This window comes from Bison bison, unplaced genomic scaffold, assembly GCF_000754665.1.
Source record: "Bison bison bison isolate TAMUID 2011002044 unplaced genomic scaffold, Bison_UMD1.0 scf7180017864259, whole genome shotgun sequence".
NCBI classification, from domain to species: domain Eukaryota; kingdom Metazoa; phylum Chordata; class Mammalia; order Artiodactyla; family Bovidae; genus Bison; species Bison bison.
This window is the reverse complement of record NW_011494831.1, coordinates 4,293,606-4,312,094: the sequence shown is the minus strand read 5'-3', so window position 1 is coordinate 4,312,094 and position 18,489 is coordinate 4,293,606. Positions and strand designations below refer to the sequence as shown.

Genomic DNA, 18,489 nt, shown 5'->3' with positions numbered 1-18,489 from the left:
TGTAGGGGGCTTGGGGAGAGCCGAGAATGCTGCTGGAGTGCAGGAGCTCCTGACAAAACTCACCGCCAAACTTGGGGGAGCCCTTGTTCAGGGGAGACCCCGCCTCCCGTAGGGCCCCAGAGCCCACGGGCGGAGTCCCCAGCACTGCAGGCTGAAGACGCACAGGGAGCGCACCCTGTCCTGTCCTCGCTGGGGGCCTAGACACTCACCATGACCCCAGAGTCCAACAGTTTTGAGGGTAGATGACAGTGCCCGATACTGACACTTCTCTGGTGGCCTGTCCTTGATACGCTGAGATCCTAGACACTCACCATGACCCCAGAGTCCAACAGTTTTGAGGGTAGATGACAGTGCCCGATACTGACACTTCTCTGGTGGCCTGTCCTTGATACGCTGAGATCCTTTTTAAACCACAGCATCGTGCTGTTTGGGGCCTGTGTTGTAGCCTGACTTGCTGGTGGTGTAGACGAGGCTCCTTACAGGCCCACCCTCCATGGAGGGTCTGAAGGGACAAGAGTAAGAGCCATCAACGTTGTTCACAGAGATGGGGGACCCTGCTCAGGTTTGGGAGGCCAAACAGCACATCACAAGATCCACATCCCACTGGCCATGCCCCTGCTAAGAAGCAGGGCCGCCCTGGGCCCTATTTGCACCAGTTCTGAGCACCAGGCTGAGTTTCCTCTGGAGTAGCAGCTGAAACTGGCCCCAGCCCACACGCCCTGCCTTCCTGGCCTCCGTGTGCACCTTCCATTCCCACCACCTGTGCGGCACACGTGTTTGAAGCAATAGAATAAAAAACGTGTTTCCTTCCCTGCTGGAGTATATAAACAACCCAGTTTTCCCGAACTCCATTCTCCTGCCCTAGACACTGCCCTCCACGGAGGTGTGGCGAAGGCTGGAGATAAACGCACTACAGTGAGGACTGGCAGAGCTCTCATAATAAACATCATTAAGTAAGAAACCAAGCCTGTCTGGGTCTCTTCTCCCCCAACCCCTTTCCTGTGGGATTTGATGAAAATAACAATGAAATGCCAACTTAACAATCAAAATCTTGGTGGTCCATTAGTTTAAAACCCGCCTGACAATGCAGGGAACACAGGTTTGATCTTTGGTCCAGGAAGATCCCACATGCTATGGAGTATGAAATAGCCCATCTGCTGAAACTGCTGAGCTCACGCGCTGCAACTACTGAAGCCTGAGCGTCGCAAGAGAAGCCCACACACCACAACTAGAGTAGCAGTGAAGACCCAGTGCAGCCGTGAATAAATAATTTTTTTAATTAAGAAACTATAGCTTTAAAAATTATTTTAAAAAGAATTGGAAAGACTAATCCGATTAGTGACTAAGGAAAAAAAATCAGTGTAACACTGTCTTGATCTGTGTTGTCCAGTTCAGCTAGTGTGTAGCTGCTGCGTTGACAGCATGCATGGAGAACTGCTGCTGCTGCTGAGTCGCTTCAGTCGTGTCCGACTCTGCGACCCCATTAGCAGCCCATCAGGTTCTCCAGGCAAGAGCACTGGAGTGGCTTGCCGTTCTATGCATGGAGAACATCTCATCACAAAGTGTCAGACACACCGCAGCTGTAGCTGATCCAAACTGTTTCCCCTTCACTTCACATGTTACGGCCTCATGCCTCTTCCTGCAGCTGAGAATGACTGGGAAGTGCATGGTGGGTGTGGAGTTGGTGGGAGTAAGGGACTGAGGGATGTTTGAGAAGTGAAGTGTGGGTCCCCTTTGACCAGCTTCAAAACAGCAGTCTGTTCTTTCTGTGTCCTTGAGAGCCATCTCTGGCCACCCTGAGTTCTCTCGAAAAACATCTGGGACTAAGAGGTTTGACTTTCTTGAGGCATGGGGCCAGTGGCTTCCAGGAGAAGGTGTGGTAACAGCCTAGAAAATCTGTCAGGAGCCCTGGCTGCCAGGCCTGGCTGACTCTGCCCCCAGCTAGCTCCGTCCCCCCTGCCCTCTTCAGTCTCCCCTGCTGTGTACAGATCACCAAGAGGGTGGGACACCATTTCTGAGATCCTAGCATAGGTTCTTGACCTCATGCTCCAATTGAGCAGAAATAGGCACTCCGCTTTGGGACCTGGCCAATAGCCGTTCTGGGAGTTTCTGGTCAGCACTTGCCTGTGGGTTTCATTTTGGAGTTGAATCACTTCATTTGGAATGTCATTTTTTCAGTCTCCAACTTGTGCCACAGGAAAGAGAGTGGAGATGATCTTGGTTGAGGAAGAGAAATGTATCTCCCAACAACTCGCTGCCCTAGAGACCCTTTCTTCCAGAAAAGGTGCCTATCTTGGACACCTCGGTGGTTGTGGTCCACGGAAAGGGGGACATCACACACCATCTGCAACCTCAGGCTCACGATGGTCAGAGGGGACTCTGAAGCCTCTTTATCTCCAGTAGCTTAAGGACAAGCGGACCGGTTTTGGCCTGCTCTTATCCATACCACCTGGCTATATGCCTGCTTCTGTCCCTGGACCATCCAGGCATTTCCACTGATTCAGGAAGGGCACCTGGGCAGAAGCCACAGGGAGTCAGGAGTCTGAGTTTGTCCAGGATGACGTCGGGCCCTCTTCACCTTTGGACCAGGGCCTAGTGCAGTGCCCCCTCAGGGTCTGAACAAGTGAGGGGGACCTTGAGAGATTAGAAATACTTTGAGTTCAGATGAAACACGACACCAGAGATTTCCAAGTTTCTGCTTAAGTGCTTCGTGGAAGGTGGGACTTGAAAGGTGTTGGTTTTAGGATTTTCTGGTGGCTTGGTGGAGACTGGGCCCCTAATGCAGCACTTTCTGGCTGCTCTTCCCTGGACCACCTGTGTTGGCATCATCTCAAAGGCTTGTTGGAAATGCAAACACCTGGGTTCTATCCATACCCACTAAATCAAGTCATCTGTGGCTAGGGCTCAGGCATCTATTTTCCATAAGCAGCCCCCTGATAACCAGGGGCTGCTGGGACTGGGAACCAGATTGCCCGTTCTGCATCCTCTTGGAAAGGGTCCGAAGTCCCTCCTGACAGGAAACTGGGCTCCAGGCACTTCCTGGAGCATGTCAAACCCCACCTCCAGCCCCAGTTAAGAGTGCTCAGTGGAGCGGCCAGCTCCACCCTCCCCACCCCAGCTACCTGTCAGACTTAAGCCAGCAGCCAGTGTGGCCAGAGTGCAGGCAGCGTTTCCTGCCAGGAATTGGGCTGCCTGGCCATGCCCTGGGTGCTCTGGCCCAGGTGGCTGACAAGCAAGGGGCTGCCCCTCCTGGGTGCGGTGCAGCTACAGAAGCGAGAGAAGAGGGGACCTCAGTGCGAGCAGTGGCGGGTAAAGTACCTGATCTTCCCTGGGGGTGTGGACAGAAGTTCTGGGAGCCCAGTCCGCTGTGGAGACTGGGGCCAACCCTGGGAATGCATTTGGATCTGGGCCAGGACCAATTCGCTCCATATTACCTGGTAGAGCTTAGAGAACCTGGCCAAACAATAATCTTGAAAATAGTCCCATCTGCTTAGGAAGAGGAGGGCGAGGTGATGTGACACTCGCAGCTGGTTGGGTTAGCCTGGCTGTAGAGTTGCGGGGTTGGTGGTTGAGGGGGTGGTGAGAGTGAGGGGCTCGCTGGGGTCTGGAGGAGATTCTCACTCCTGGGAGGCTGCAGTCTGCTTTCCTGAGCCCAAGCTGCCCAAGTCTCCTTAGTGACTTGTCAGACCAGTACCAGTTGCATGACTCTAGGTTTCCCTTCACCTCCCACCCCTTCTTGGGCCATCGTTTAGCCTTTGTCAGGAGCTGGCAGGTGCAGCTCATCACAGTTTTCTCTTTTGATAATCTAAACACTTCACTCGAGGTTTCACTTCAGCTGTTCAGCTATAGCAGCGGTACTATAGTCAGGGGAGCTGCACGCTTGTGATGCACAATAAACATAATTAGTTAATGTATTAAGCACGTATGTTGGGCACTTTGTATGACTTCTCATTTAAAACTCACTATAACCCTATGAGATTATCATCTTTTTTTTTTTTTAACTTTACAATATTGTATTAGTTTTGCCAAATATCGAAATGAATCCGCCACAGGTATACATGTGTTCCCTATCCTGAACCCTCCTCCCTCCTCCCTCCCCATACCCTCCCTCTGGATCGTCCCAGTGCACCAGCCTCAAGCATCCAGTATCGTGCATCAAACCTGGACTGGCGACTCGTTTCATACATGATATTATACATGTTTCAATGCCATTCTCCCAAATCTCCCCACCTTCTCCCTCTCCCACAGAGTCCATAAGACTGATCTATACATCAGTGTCTCTTTTGCTGTCTCGTACACAGGGTTATTGTTACCATCTTTCTAAATTCCATATATATGCGTTAGTATACTGTATTGGTGTTTTTCTTTCTGGCTTACTTCACTCTGTATAATAGCTTCCAGTTTCATCCATCTCATTAGAACTGATTCAAATGTATTCTTTTTAATGGCTGAGTAATACTGCATTGTGTATATGTACCACAGCTTTCTTATCCATTCATCTGCTGATGGGCATCTAGGTTGCTTCTATGTCCTGGCTATTATAAACAGTGCTGCGATGAACATTGGGGTACACGTGTCTCTTTCCCTTCTGGTTTCCTCAGTGTGTATGCCCAGCAGTGGGATTGCTGGATCATAAGGCAGTTCTATTTCGAGTTTTTTAAGGAATCTCCACACTGTTCTCCATAGTGGCTGTACTAGTTTGCATTCCCACCAACAGTGTAAGAGAGTTCCCTTTTCTCCACACCCTCTCCAGCATTTATTGCTTGTAGACTTTTGGATCACAGCCATTCTGATAACACTCACTTTAGAGACAGGGAAACTAAAGCGCAGGGAAATGAAGTTACTTGCCCAAGGTCATTTAGCTAGTCCGTAGTGCAGCTTCATTTTGATCCTGGCCCGACTGATTTCAAGGTCACATTCATCACCAATGTGCTCAGCTCCCAGTGCTTCACCTGCCAAGGCCTCCTGGGTTCCTGGCGCAGGGACATCAGTGACCCTGGGCCAGGCTGCCTGACGCTCTGTGATGGGATGAGGGAAACCTGAGGTGGGCCCCACAGCTGGCTTCCTGGAACTGAGTCTTTCTGTCCTTTCAGCGGGAGACCCACCCCTCCTATGACCTCCAGGTGAAGGTGCTGAGGGCCAAAAATATCCAGGGCACAGACCTGCGTGAGTGACCCCTAATGCCACGCTTTCTCCCTTCCTCTCCCTGGGGCCTCCCCAGAGCTCAACAGGGGCTGGTCAGAAGTGCACATGTGTATTTAGAGTCTAGTGGATGGAGGTCTGTCTGGTGACGGAGCCCAAGGGTCAGGCAGCCAGGAGCTGGAGGGGAGGGGAATATGCAGACCACTGACTCCTCCCTGAGTCTAGCACATGGAGCAATGCCAGCCTGGGTGAGCATGTGAGGCCCGCTGCTGCCAGAAGTCACTGTCTGCTCTCTAGGGGTTTCCATTCCAAGGCTCACACTGGGCGGGAGCTTGGAGCTCGTTCTCTGGATCAGGCCCTTTCTGGGAATTACCCCATGGGCTGTGCTGTCACATAATCTCTTCAACTGGTCTCCACAGAATCTCCATCCTGTTTAATGGGAGGAGTCTCCCTGGTGGAGATGGACTCAAAGTCAAAGACATGGGCTCTCCCCATCTCCCCACCCCAGCCTGCTCCATGGGCAGCCTCCCCTCCCCTCTCTGCCCTTCCTACCCAGCCCCAGCTTCCTCCAGGAAACCTTTCCTGCCATAAGCTAGAGGCTGAGGACCCCTGTCCATCCTACCAACAGTGTCCAAAGCTGACTGCTATGTGCAACTGTGGCTGCCCTCGGCATCCCCCAGCCCCTCCTGGACCAGAGTGGTGGCCAACTGCAGCGACCCCGAGTGGAATGAGACCTTTCACTACCGGATCCATGGTGCCGTGAAGGTGAGGGCTGGGCTGCGGAGGGGGAGGTCTCCTCCCAGATGCTTGCCCTCTGCCCCGTCTCAGGTCCCCCCTTTTGACACTGTCCCCAGAATGTCCTGGAGCTCACCCTCTATGACAAGGACATCCTGGACAATGACCAGCTCTCCCTGCTGCTGTTTGATCTGAGGAGCCTCAAGCCAGGCCAACCACACACACACACCTTCCCCCTCAGCCAGCAGGTGAGCCACCCCACCTGGGCAGTGGGCTCAGCCCGAGGAGATGAGGAGCTGGGCATAGGGATCTCCAGCTCAGCATGGGCCAGGCCTCCAGGACAAACCTCCTCCATCCTGCAGCCCTGGTCCCACAAAGCTTTCCTGCAAACACTCCTTCCCTGAATGAAGCCGACACGTGGGCTCCTCGAGGGGATGGACTCTGTGTGTCTCTGTCAGTCATGAATCCTCAGTGTCTAGAACATACCTGCCCACAGCCTTGAATGGATGGAGCTCCTGGTGGTGATGCCACTACCCCAGGGCCCATGAGCAGCCACGACAGCAGTCTCCCTTCTAGTCCCTGGAGCTGAGTAGGACTGGGGGTAGGGGGAAGGTCCTGAAGCTCTGGGAGTACTTCGAAAACTGGTGCTCCCTTGCTCCCTCCATGTAGGAGTCACACGAGCTGCAGGTGGAATTTGTTTTGGAGAAGAGGTGAGTTCCAGTGGAGCCCATACCCTCCCATATAGGCTGAGACCCTCCCAGCTCCCAATTACCGGGTCCTGCACTGACCTGGCTTTAGAGGGGAGGTCCTGATCCTGACACCCACCCCTACCCCAGACCTGCCCTGCTCCCTAAGTTCTTCAACTGCTTTGGTTACATTATTATAATAACAGCCATCTTGAGGGATTCATGTGTTCCTTGCAGCCAGGTGCCCGCACCTGAAGTCATCACTAATGGGGTCCTGGTGGTGAGTAGGGGAGACTGGTTGGGGGATCTTCAGGGCTTGGGGGCACTTTGAGGAGTCCATGACTGAGCCCATCATGCCCACTTGCCTGAAAGGCACTCAAGGGGAGACATGCGGGGGAGGCATCTCCAGGGACAAGGGGGCACCTTGCCTCCACCTGAGGGAATAGCCCAGAAGCCAGCCTTCCCTCCTGGGCACAGCACTCTGCTCACTCAGGCCCCTGGCTTCTGAGACTGCCAAGGAGCCACTGGCTGGGGCCCCTCCTTTCCTCCTGCTTTCCTTCCAGGGGCCACTGCCTCTGAGTCCTGGGAGGGGGTTGTGACAGAAGACCCCTGCTCATAAGGCACAGGCCCTGGGAAGGATGTCAGCTCAACCTTTCCCCAGAGAGCCCTCCATCCCTCTCTCCTGGTGGAGGCCCTGTTCAGGGCCCCATAGATGCTCTGGCTCCCACAGCCCTCTGCTTTCCTCAGGCTCAGCCGTGTTTGAGAATCCAGGGCACCCTCAGGGGCGATGGGACAGCCCCACATCTAGGGCACGGTGAGTCTGCCCAGGGGCCTGGGGGTCTTGCCTTCTCTCCTGGGGGATTGGAGGCTGCTGGTTTCAAGAAAATGGGTCTTAGGCAGAAAATCCTTAATCTTTCATTGCTTAAAGCTGACCAAGGATGAAATGGGTTGCCTCTGAAAGTAGTGAATCTCTGGGAATATTCAAGTATTGTGGCTGTATCTGTTCAACTACTGATGTACAAAAAATACCCATAAAATCTCAGTGGCAGACACATCTGGAGGTCAGCTGGGGCAGGGCTGATCTAGGCTGGACTTGGTGGGGTGACCTGGCTCGGCTCCCATGTCCCTCGTCTACCTTCTGTGACCAGTGGACAAGCCTGGGCATGTCCTGAAGACATCTGCAGAGGTGCAAGAGAGCAAGTCCAGATGAGCAAGAGCTTTTCAAGTCTTTGGTTACATCACAGCCACTCACTAACATTTTGTTAGCCAAAACAAGCACAAGGCTGATTCTAAGTTGGAGGGCGAAGAATACAGTGGCTTCTTTAGTGGGAGGAATTGAGGTCACATGGCAAAGAGTGAGACCTCTAGAAGTGAAGAACTGGGGCCATTGCAGTCGGTCACAGAAGGCAGGCACTCAGGAGGGGGCCCAGGTGTGGGAGGGGAGCGGAGCCTGTGTGGCAGCTAAGGTCACTCCGACGCTGGGAGTCTGGGCCTCCGAGCCAAGTGCTGCCCAGGTAACATCGGGCACTTTCTATGAGTCAGGCACTGGGCTAAGCATTTTATAGTGTTTTATTTTTGAATCCTCAGAGCAACCTTGCAAAATAGGTACAGTCATTACTCTCTTTTAATTCATGAGACGGAGGCTCAAAGAAGCTTGCTTAAAGTCACACAGTCAATAAGTGATGGAGCAGACCCAGGCCCAGGACCTGTTTGCTCCCCCCACCACAGCTTTTATTGTTTCTTTCTGTGAAAAGTCCATGTTAGTCTCAGCCTGAAAACTGTGGTGTGAATAGAAGTATCGCTTATTCTTTAATTTCCTTCCACCCCTGCTCATGTCAAGTCTCAGGTCTCATTTGGTGCCAAAGAAGGCAAATAGGGAAAGGGATTCCATTTGGACCTCTGCTCCTGAGTGTTTGGGATCTGGGGCTCTTTTGTGGGTCTGTCTGGTCCCTTCTTCATGGTTGTCATTTGTAGCTCTTTCTGTCTGGGGTCTTGCTTGCTCTCCAGAAAGCTGCAGAGTCGAGGGCAGGCCCTGCTGCTCCTGGGCCTCCAGGCCTCTCCCTGCCTCCTCCCGGGCTGGCCTCACCCAGGCAGGGCCAGCTCTCCTCTGCTTCCCCAATCCTGTCCTCTCTGTGCCATGAACCCACGTCCTCCTCCTACCTCCCCTGCAAACCCTCTCTGTTCTCACAAGGTCTTATGCTTCAGAAACAATATGAAGCTTTATTTGCTTTCTCTCTGGCCACAAACCTGCCCCAAAACAGTCAACAGGGCTTGAATAGGGCAACAGAGGGGAAAGTACCTGTTGAAAACTGGTAATTAATGTAATAATTAATATAGGATCATTATGAGGAGAAGGCAATGGCAACCCACTCCAGTACTCTTGGCTGGAGAATCCCAGGAGGAGCCTGGTGGGCTGTTGCACAGAGTCGGACATGACTGAAGCGACTTGGCAGCAGCAGCAGTATAATATGATCCCATATATATATTTTAAAAATATGTGTTTTATACCAGGCTTCCGAGGTGGCGGTGGTAAAGAACTCACCTGCCAATGCAGGACACATAAGAGACTTGGGTTCAATCCCTGGGTCAGGAAGATTCCTCGGAGGAGGAATTGGCAACCCACTCCAGTATTCTTTCCTGGAGAATTCTGTGGAGAGAGGAGTCAGGTGGGCTATAGTCTATGAGGTTGCAAAAGAGTCGGACACAACTGAAGTAACTTAGCATGCACTCATGTTATATCGGAGAAGGCGATGGCACCCCACTCCAGTACTCTTGCCTGGAAAATCCCGTGGACTGAGGAGCCTGGTAGGCTGCAGTCCATGGGGTCGCTGAGAGTTGGACACGACTGAGCGACTTACCTTTCACTTTTCACGTTCATCCATTGGAGAAGGAAATGGCAACCCACTCCAGTTTTCTTGCCTGGAGAATCCCAGGGACGGGGGAGCCTGGTGGGCTGCCGTCTATGGGGTCACGCAGAGTCGGCCACGACTGAAGTGACTTAGCAGCAGCAGCAGCATGTTATATACTTAATACGATAATCTCAAAATCATCAGCCCCATAAGCCCTGAGCAGGAGCTCTGCACTCAATGACAGCTCCCAGTTCTGACTAGGACAGGTTATAGGACCCTGAGTGTCTTTTGTGATACCTTGTCTGTGGGACACGGTGTCAGAGAGTGAGCAGGGTGACGAGCTGACATTTCCAAGGGGAAGAAAAGGGGAGTTGCTGCTGGGGTGCCGCCATCATGAGCCACACACACCCCACCCTCACCCCCTCGCCTGGCACTCACCTGGGCCCTCTGCTCTCAGGCCCTAGGCAGATTCAGCTGGCAGTGCCTGGAGCCTACGAGAAGCCCCAGCTCTTGCCCTTGCAGCCTCCCACGGAGATGGGCATCCCAGCCATGTTCACCTTCCACGTGAATCCAGTACTCAGCTCCAGGCTGGAGGTGGGCCTAGGAGAGAAGCTCATGGTCCAGGTAAGTGACGTGGCCTGGGAAGGAGCGAATGACAAAATCAGTCCAGTCTGGACGAGGCCCCTTTCCCTCCACTCTGAGTGTTTTCTTCTCTGCAGGGCGACCCGAGGGCCAAGGAGTCCCAGACCAGCAAGCCTGGCATCCTGCTCTCATCTCTGGCCCTAGGCCAGGAGCAGGAGTGTGTCGTGGCCCTGGGGGAGGTAAGGCCCTGTCCAGGTGCCTGAGGGATCCCTGCCTGCTCTGTCACCACCAAAAAGGGTCAGGGGGAGGAGGTCAAGATAAGGCCAGCCTGGGGCTCAGTCATAGTGTCCACATCCGGGCCACAGTTACCAGAGCAACCAGTGTTGTGAGTCCCACTCAGTGCTCTGGTGATGGGCGGTTGTCTCTTCCAGGGCCAGGAGGTGGCCATGAGTGTGAAGGCAGAGATGAGGTGAGGCAGTGGGGGCTATTCTGCTGACTCAGCTCAGCTGGGGGTTGGGGGTGTCTGGTTCCTGTGGGGTCTTCCTGAGGGGTTCCCTGGAGTGTGCATCTGTCTGCTCCTGTGAAAATGGGTTTGGCTGGAGGCTCTCCTCCACTGAACCGTCACCCAATACCCCACCCCCGACTTCCTCTGAGGCAGCTCTGGAGACTTTGACCTGCGTCTTGGCTTCGACCTCTGTGATGGGGAGAAGGAGTTTCTGGAGAAGAGGAAGCGGCTCGTGTCCAAGGCCCTTCAGCAGGCTTTGGGGTTGAGCCACGCTCCCGATAGTAGCCAGGTATGGAATGGAGGCGCTGGGCCCCAGAGTGGCTGGGACCAATTCCAACTTCTTCCTTGAGAGGACTGACTGTGTGGCTAGGAGGTGACAGGAAGCATTGGGGAAGCGTGGGGACCAGCGGAGGAAGGCAGCCGGCCTGTTTGCCTGAGCTGACGGGCATGCTCGGGGGAGTCAGGACCCCATACATAATGGGAGCTGAGCAGCCTCAGCTGAGGGGGCTCTATTAGTCTGCTCCGGCTGCTATAACAGAACACCCCAGACTAGTGGCTCAAAAAATGGACATTTATTATCTAGCCTGGAGGCTGGAAGTTCCAGATCAAGGAGCCATCAGGGTTGGCATCTGATGAGGCTGCTCTTGTTGACTGTAGACAGCCACCTTCTGGCTGGGCCCTCACATGGCCTCTCCCCTGTGCATGTGCAAGGGTTTGGGGGAGTCTCTCTCTCTTCCTCTTCTTACAAGGACACCAGTCCTATGCGATGAAGGTCCCACCCTTATCACCTCACATAATCTATATTACCTCCTTGTTGGGCCTCCCCCTCATCTCCGCGGGAGGCTGTGGGGGCAAGGACACAATGCAGTCTGTAAGAGTAGACAAAGAGATTTGGAAGCGGAGGCTCCGTGGGAGCCTGTGTCTGGGAGGCAGGGGGAAAGGCAGTGCTGAGGGGGAGACCTGGGGTAGATTAGGAATGAGCAGTGGCTTCCTCCTGTGCCTGGCGCTGACAAGCTGAGCAAGCCTAGACTTCTGGTTTGGTAATGCCTGCCCTGCACCTGGTCTCCATTCTTTGGGCAGAGGGTAGAAAGGGCACAGGCCTGCCAACAGGCCTTCTGCCTCCTCCAGCCCTCTGAAGGCACAGTGACCTTGTTGGAATGCAGCCACAGAGCATTTCTTTCAAGACAGGAGAAGAAAGGAAAAACAGGGAAAGGAACCAGAAGCCTGGGATGGAATGAACCAGACCTTCCTGGAAAATTTGAGGAGCCAAAAAGTTTCTAGTCTGATCCCACCAGCCCCTCTGATCCTAAAAAGACATCTGGGCACCTCTTGTGTCTGGTCCAGGTCCAAGCCGCATGCTTGCCTTTGTCACTTCAGTTCTTATTCTCAGCTGGGGGTAACTTCATGTCCCACCCATCTAGGGGACATTTGTCACCACCACTGGGGAGGGGAGGGGGATGCTACTGGCATCTGCTGGGTAACGGCCAGAAATGTTGCTCAACATCCTATAACACACAGGATAAGTTCCTTACAACAAAGAATGATCTGGCCCAAAATCACCAACAGTACCAAAGTTGAGAAACCTTGATTTTGCTGTTTTGAGCAAATCCAATATCCCTCTCAGGTACATACTTTCCTGGTATAATGTTAAGAGCCATCTCTGAGGCTCTACTGCATCAGTTTGATAGCCTAGTACTTACTATTGGTATGATTGTGGACACAGTATCTAAACATCCTGAGCCTCAGTTTCCTCATCTGTAAAGTGGGGATGCCATTGGGTTGCTTTGAAGATTCGGTGAGATAACACAAGACTTTTAGACCAGTGTCTGATACGCTAAGCAATAACAGACGAGCAATAGTGGGAGTAGACGGTATCATGACTATCATTGTGCCCAGGTGCCGGTGGTGGCCGTGCTGGGTTCAGGAGGTGGAACCCGAGCCATGTCGTCTTTGTATGGCAGCCTGGCTGGGCTACAGGAGCTCGGCCTCTTGGACACTGTGACCTACCTGAGCGGGGTCTCTGGGTCCACCTGGTAAGTGAGGTAGGGGCAGGGCAAAATAAAGGAGAGCTCTGAAGGGGCAGGGGCATGACCTGGTGATCTGGTGAGGAGGAGCAGAAAGGGACAGAGTCCACAGGGCCCTCTGAGTGGGTGGTGCAGGTCAGTGCAAGGGATGGAGGAGGGGGTGACTCACAGACACCCGCATCTCTCTATCCCCCTTGCTGTGCCTCCCTGTCCCTAATTCCCTCCATACCCAGGTGCATCTCCACACTCTACCAGGACCCCGCCTGGTCCCAGGTGGCCTTGCAGGGCCCTATTGAGCGTGCCCAGGCTCGGGTGTGCAGCAGTAAGATGGGGGCAATGTCCACGGAGCGCCTGCAGTACTACGCCCAGGAACTGGGGATCCGGGAAAGCCGCGGCCACAGCACTTCCCTCGTTGACCTCTGGGGCCTTCTCATTGAATATTTCCTGTACGAGGAGGTAAGAGATGAGTAGGTAATAAATGAATGTTGGCTCCTGTCCACCTTACCCCATCAGCACTTAGTTCCACTAAAGCTTTCCAAAAACTTAGTGCCTAAGCCTCACTTCCAGAGACGGTGGTTTTGGTTGGTGAGTTGTCAAGCCCTAGTTCAGATCTGCTTTGAAAGTGTCCCAAATGATTCCAACCTGCTGTTGAGGAAGAATGCCACTCCAGCCCACTGGCCAAACAGGCATGATGCACATCACCTGGGGATTTCTCCTGGAACTGCAGGCCCAGCAGACACTAGGAAGTGAGATGAGAGCTGAGTGAAGTTCTTAGGACCCTGGGGACCTATGGGTCCTGGCCCAGTGCTGTGTGGCTGTTAGTTGTGAAAGTGGTATCTTATTTTTAAGAAAGGAATACATGTTTTCTAGTGATTTACTTTTTAAAAGAAAGTAGAGTGGATTTTCAGTTGTTCCTTTAAAAATGTCACTTGACTCCCTTGGGTTCTGATGTGCTTTCTTGAATGGGAAGAAAGGGGGAGGATATTCCCACAGGCCCTGGAACCACACAAAGTCCACAGTGGCCTCTGCTCTGCTGCACCCCAAAGCTTGTCCTTTCCAGAGTTGTCCCTAGATTACAGCCCTTAGCAAGCGAAGTCTTGGGGTCACACCATACTGTGCAGGGTGGCACGGGGTGTGGGAAGGGAACTCCAAAAAGGCCAAGCGGTCTCCCTTCTTTCCCGACCAGGAAAATCCTGCCAAGCTGTCTGACCAGAAGGAGGCAGTCAGCCGGGGCCAGAACCCTTACCCTATCTACGCCAGCATCAACGTCCGCAGCAACATCAGTGGGGAGGACTTTGCAGGTGCCAGGGTGTGGGGACCTAGGGAGCAGGTAGAGGCAATGGTGGGGTCGGGTGTAAGAGGCCAGGGTTCTTGGTGTACAGGTGGGTGCCTTGGAGCAGCACAGTGGGCCTCCTGCACCCTGCTCTGGACAAGGCAAAGATTCCTGCTCTGGCACAAGGGAGGTGGGGAACCATGGGCTCCTAGTCAGAAGCCCCTAGTGACATTCCCTTCACTTTGGCTCCCAGAGTGGTGCGAGTTCACCCCCTATGAGGTCGGCTTCCCCAAGTACGGCACGTATGTTCCCACCGAGCTCTTTGGCTCAGATTTCTTCATGGGGCACCTGCTGCAGCTCCGGCCCGAGTCCCGGATCTGCTACCTGCAGGGTACGTCTAGGTGGGAGGGCTGGGGACAGGGCAGGCTCTGTGAAGTGGGTGGAGGTGTTGTAAGGGCCTGGGGCCTTGCCTTTCTCCCTAGGTATGTGGGGCAGCGCCTTTGCAGCCAGCCTGGATGAGATCTTCCTAAAGACCTCTGGCCGGGGCCTCAGCTTCCTAGACTGGCTCAAAGACAGTGTGAACATCACAGGTGAGGACAGAGATCCCCCAACCAAGCCCACCCCCAGCCCCCAATACCTCTTTCCAGCAAAGGACCCTGGCAGAGGCCTAAGGAATGAGGGAGAAGGACTTGGATGTCCCATTCAGTTCAGAGAAGTACTGAGAAGATATCTTCTAGTTTAGTGTCTCTGGATGCCCAGAGGTCTATAAAGAGGCTGGAGGATGGGGGGCCCATGTCAGAAAATGGAGTGGGAGCTGTGAGTGCTCTGTGATAAGCCTATGCCTTTAAAATTCTCCATTTGAGCTTCAATTAGATCAATCTGGGGCTACTAGGCAGCTGGCTGATCCTCTGCTCACCCACCTCAGGGTTCCCCTTCAGCCCACTCCTTAAATGGCCCATGAGCTTCCTGCTATGTAGAATACCTTCCCCACCTTTCTTTCCTGGGTAACTTTTGCCCTGTTCTAAAAGTTCGGCTCAGACATTATTTTGTCAGGAGGCATCTCTGTTCCCCTGCATCCCCCCAGGTTGATAAAGGGTCTGACTGCCAGAGTCCCGTAGAACTGTACGCACATCCCATGTGGTCCTGATCTCAGGGCACTGTCACCATTATGACCTCTTTATGTGACTCTCCCTTGGTACGCTGTGAGCCCTGGAGGGCCAGGGCTGGGCCTGTCCACCTCTGCAAACCCGTGCCCGGCACAGTGGCCAGCATGACATGTGATAATTGCTCAGCAGGGTGAAATTCTAACCGGAAGTTGCATATGCAGCTTCAAGGGTAGGTGGTATTTAATACATGCTGTGTCATAGGCAACTTTCAAAATGTGGGGACCATGAAAGAAAAAGTCATTTAAGTTTGGGAAGCAGTGGTCAGAGGCCTGGGAGTTGGGGTTGGGGAAGAGGAAGGGTATGGGGAGATGAAGCGGGCTTCTATGAAGCACAAGGACCACTGGGCAAAGGAGGGCACCACTTCTCACTGTATTTCACCCTCCCACCTCCACCTAGATGGCTCCCAAGAGCTCCAGCTTCACGATCCAGGGCGGCTGAGAACCAGGCTCTTTACCCCTCAGGGACCCTTCTATCAGGCTGTGCTGGACATATGCACCTCCCGGTTGACCTCAGCCGAGAACTCCAACTTCACCCAGGGCCTCTACCTGCACGAGGACTATGTGTCTGGCAGGGAGTTTGTGGCCTGGAAAGGTGGGTGCTGCTCTGGGCAGGGTCCCACCTACTGCCTGTGCCTGTGGCTCTCTGAGGCCAGTTCGGCCTTTTGACCATGATGAGGGTTGGGGTGGAGCTCTGGCTGCCCCGAGGGGCTGGCAGGGGAAGGACTGTGATGACTGTGCTGGGGAGGCAGGGCTGGGAGCTGAGATAGGAGACCCCGTGGCTGTCAGAGAGGAGAGCTCTCGACAGAGAGGGGCGAAGAGAAGAGGGGTGCTGCAAAACGCAAGCATTCGTCTTTGTGCAGATTTGCATCCAGACGCCTTCCCCAACCAGCTCACTCCCATGAGAGACTGTCTATACCTGGTGGACGGAGGCTTTGCCATCAACTCCCCATTCCCGCTGAGCCTGCAGCCACAAAGAGCTGTGGACCTCATTCTGTCCTTCGACTATTCCTTGGATGCCCCTTTTGAGGTAAAGTGCAGGGCGGGTGGGGGATGGGTCTTTGCTACAGCAGCCTGGCTGGGCATTGAGGGATCGCCCTTTAAGGAGGGCCTGGGTTCTGAGCTGTGGGTGAGCACCTTTGTGAACACTGTTAGCAGTTCTGGTCTCCCCATCTGGAAGGTGATGGGGGAGAGTGAGAGTCAGGAGAGGCGGCCAAAAAGAGTCCTCGGGAGCCTTTATCCGGGTAAAGAGGAGACTGCTGCTCTGGCCCATGCTGTTTCTGTTGGATCCCCTGCTCCTGTCTGGGCCTGGGTCTTGGTGTGCTGTCCCTTGGTTACAATGGTAACCACAGAGCCAGCAGGGCCCCCCCAGGGAGTCTCGGTCAGCGGCTCCCTCCAGCCGTGTGGGGTTTTGGAGGTAGGATCTGTTTGTGTTGCCTGAAGTCACTCGGCTGGTGGGAGGCAGAGCTGGCGTCGAAGCCTGGGCCTGTGTGAGTCCAGGGGGCCTCAGGGAGGGTCAGAAGTGCACAAGTCAGCATCCCTACTCAGGTCTTACAGATGACAGAGAAGTACTGCCTGGACCGAGGCATCTCCTTCCCCAGGATTGAGGTGTCCCCGGAGGACATGAAGGAACCCCACGAGTGCTACCTGTTTGCCAAGGCTGAGGACCCAAGCTCACCCATCATACTGCACTTCCCCCTGGTCAACCGTACCTTCCGCACACACCTGGCCCCAGGTGAGGGGAGCCTGGGGTCTGGGTCTGGTCCACAGAGCCCTGGGCTGGTGAGGGGGATGCTGTCCCCAGGACAATGTATGAAAACCTTTCTCTTGGAGGCCCCGATCTGGCCTCTGCTTCCTGGACTCAGCATGCACATTGGCCCGTCTCCTCCTGGTGGGTGAGAGAGCTGAGATGGGGGCCCAAGCAGAACCTATGGAACCAGCTGGATGTCCTGGGGAGGTGGGCTTTTGGATTGGCAACTCCTAGCCACAGAGTACCCTAGCCCGGCCTCTCTCCATGTCCCATCACAGGTGTGGAGCGAAAAACGGCTGAGGAGAAGGCTGGTGGGGACTTTGTCATCAATGGGCCAGACACTCCCTATGGCATGATGAACTTCACCTTTGAGCCCCAAGAGTTTGAGCAGCTGGTGGCCCTGAGTCGATACAATGTCCTGAACAATGTGGAGACAGTGCGGAAGGCCCTCCAGCTGGCTCTAGACCGGCGACAGACTGGGGACAGGACTGGAGGCTGACCCAGGCTGGAGCTGGCGGACTGGAACAGAGGAGGGACCCTGGGCTCCAGACCAGGGCTTGGTAGGGGGAGGGGCAGCGGACCCTGCGGGGCTTCTGCTTCTCATCTCTTTGGAACCTGCACTGAGGTCCCCAGGACCTCGGGATGTTCCTCCAGGTGCAACCTGGACTTTTGGGGGTCCCTTCTCCCCTGTGTTTCTGGGAGGAGGTAGTGTGTCGGGGAGGGGATGTATGGCAGACATGAACAGTTCTCATCTGACATTGGAGTGTGTGGAGGGACTCGGGCAACCATCGTGGCCCAGAACGCACACCAAACACAGGACTTCACAGGGACCAGGTCTTTAGACCCTCAACAGAAGGGGCACTGTGAGAGCTGAGTGCAGGTTACTGCCCTGAACTGACGCCAGAAGCAAAGATGTGTCCATCCAATCCACACTTCCTGCAAACAGCCCCAGCCCTAACCATCCCTCCACGCCCCACTGCATCTGGATGCTAACGGCATCCAGAATAAAGGGGGACCACATCGGTTGCCCATCTGGGTCACTCACCCCAGGGTCCTGTCTGTTAATCCCTCTTCACCTCTAGCCTCCTCTGCCTGCCCCATGGCTCCCCACCCTTCTGTGCTCAGCCTCCTGAAGGTTGTGGGATGATCTCCCCTCCTGGCTGGGCTCCAGCTGGAGGTTCCCCATGCTAATTCCCCATCTTTGCTCTTTAAACTTGGGTCACATCCTCTTATCAGGTGTACAGCTGCTACCTTGAGCAAATAGTCTCACCATTCCCAGAAGTTAAATGAGTATGTCTAGAGGGCATACCCACTTATCGGGGCAGAGCAAACATGAACTTGCCTGTGGCTCTGGCCTGTGAGCGCCTGTCAGCTGCCAGGGATGGGCAGGGGCAGAGAGAGCCTAGCTGAGAACTCAGAGCCTGAGTTCCCACCTTTTCCACAGGTGTGTCCTGCCATCTGGGCCATCTACTTCCCTCTCCCTCTGCTTATTTCTTCTGACCCACAAGGGACCCTCCAAACACCCGAAGCCTCTCTAGCACTGGCAGATTTCTGGTCTGTGGAGAGGAGATCCACAATGACTGGGCTTGGTGTGGGGGTCTTCAGGCCCTCTCCCTCTGGCCAGGGCCTCTGTGGCCTCTTTCTCCTCCTGCTGTCCCACCCAGTGCTGAGCCGCCTGGGGCCCTTCCATGGCCCAGCTGCCATACAGTAAGTCCCCGACACACGAACTTTCCAGTTGTGAACTTTCAAAGATACGAATGTGCGTTCCATCAGCATCAGGC

At 54.3% G+C, this 18,489-nt stretch overlaps 1 protein-coding gene across 2 annotated transcripts; it reads left to right on the top strand.

The window, feature by feature from the left end:
- The first annotated feature begins 3,123 nt into the window (after positions 1-3,123).
- Positions 3,124-17,709, top strand: PLA2G4F (phospholipase A2, group IVF). 2 transcript variants are annotated; one of them, XM_010848009.1, is made up of 20 exons: positions 3,124-3,309; positions 5,094-5,166; positions 5,771-5,907; positions 5,997-6,125; positions 6,547-6,587; positions 6,801-6,843; positions 7,311-7,377; positions 9,870-10,036; positions 10,132-10,233; positions 10,426-10,463; positions 10,653-10,788; positions 12,396-12,532; positions 12,757-12,979; positions 13,710-13,824; positions 14,050-14,187; positions 14,279-14,386; positions 15,359-15,553; positions 15,822-15,988; positions 16,507-16,693; positions 16,987-17,709. In XM_010848009.1, the coding sequence occupies exons 1-20, from the start codon at positions 3,199-3,201 to the stop codon at positions 17,205-17,207; spliced, it is 2,535 nt and encodes an 844-aa protein (XP_010846311.1). In that variant the 5' UTR covers positions 3,124-3,198; the 3' UTR covers positions 17,208-17,709. The 2 variants fall into 2 exon arrangements, with proteins under 2 accessions (XP_010846311.1, XP_010846313.1); XM_010848011.1 differs by having other exon boundaries at positions 9,870-10,045; positions 16,987-17,343.
- Positions 17,710-18,489: the final 780 nt, after the last annotated feature.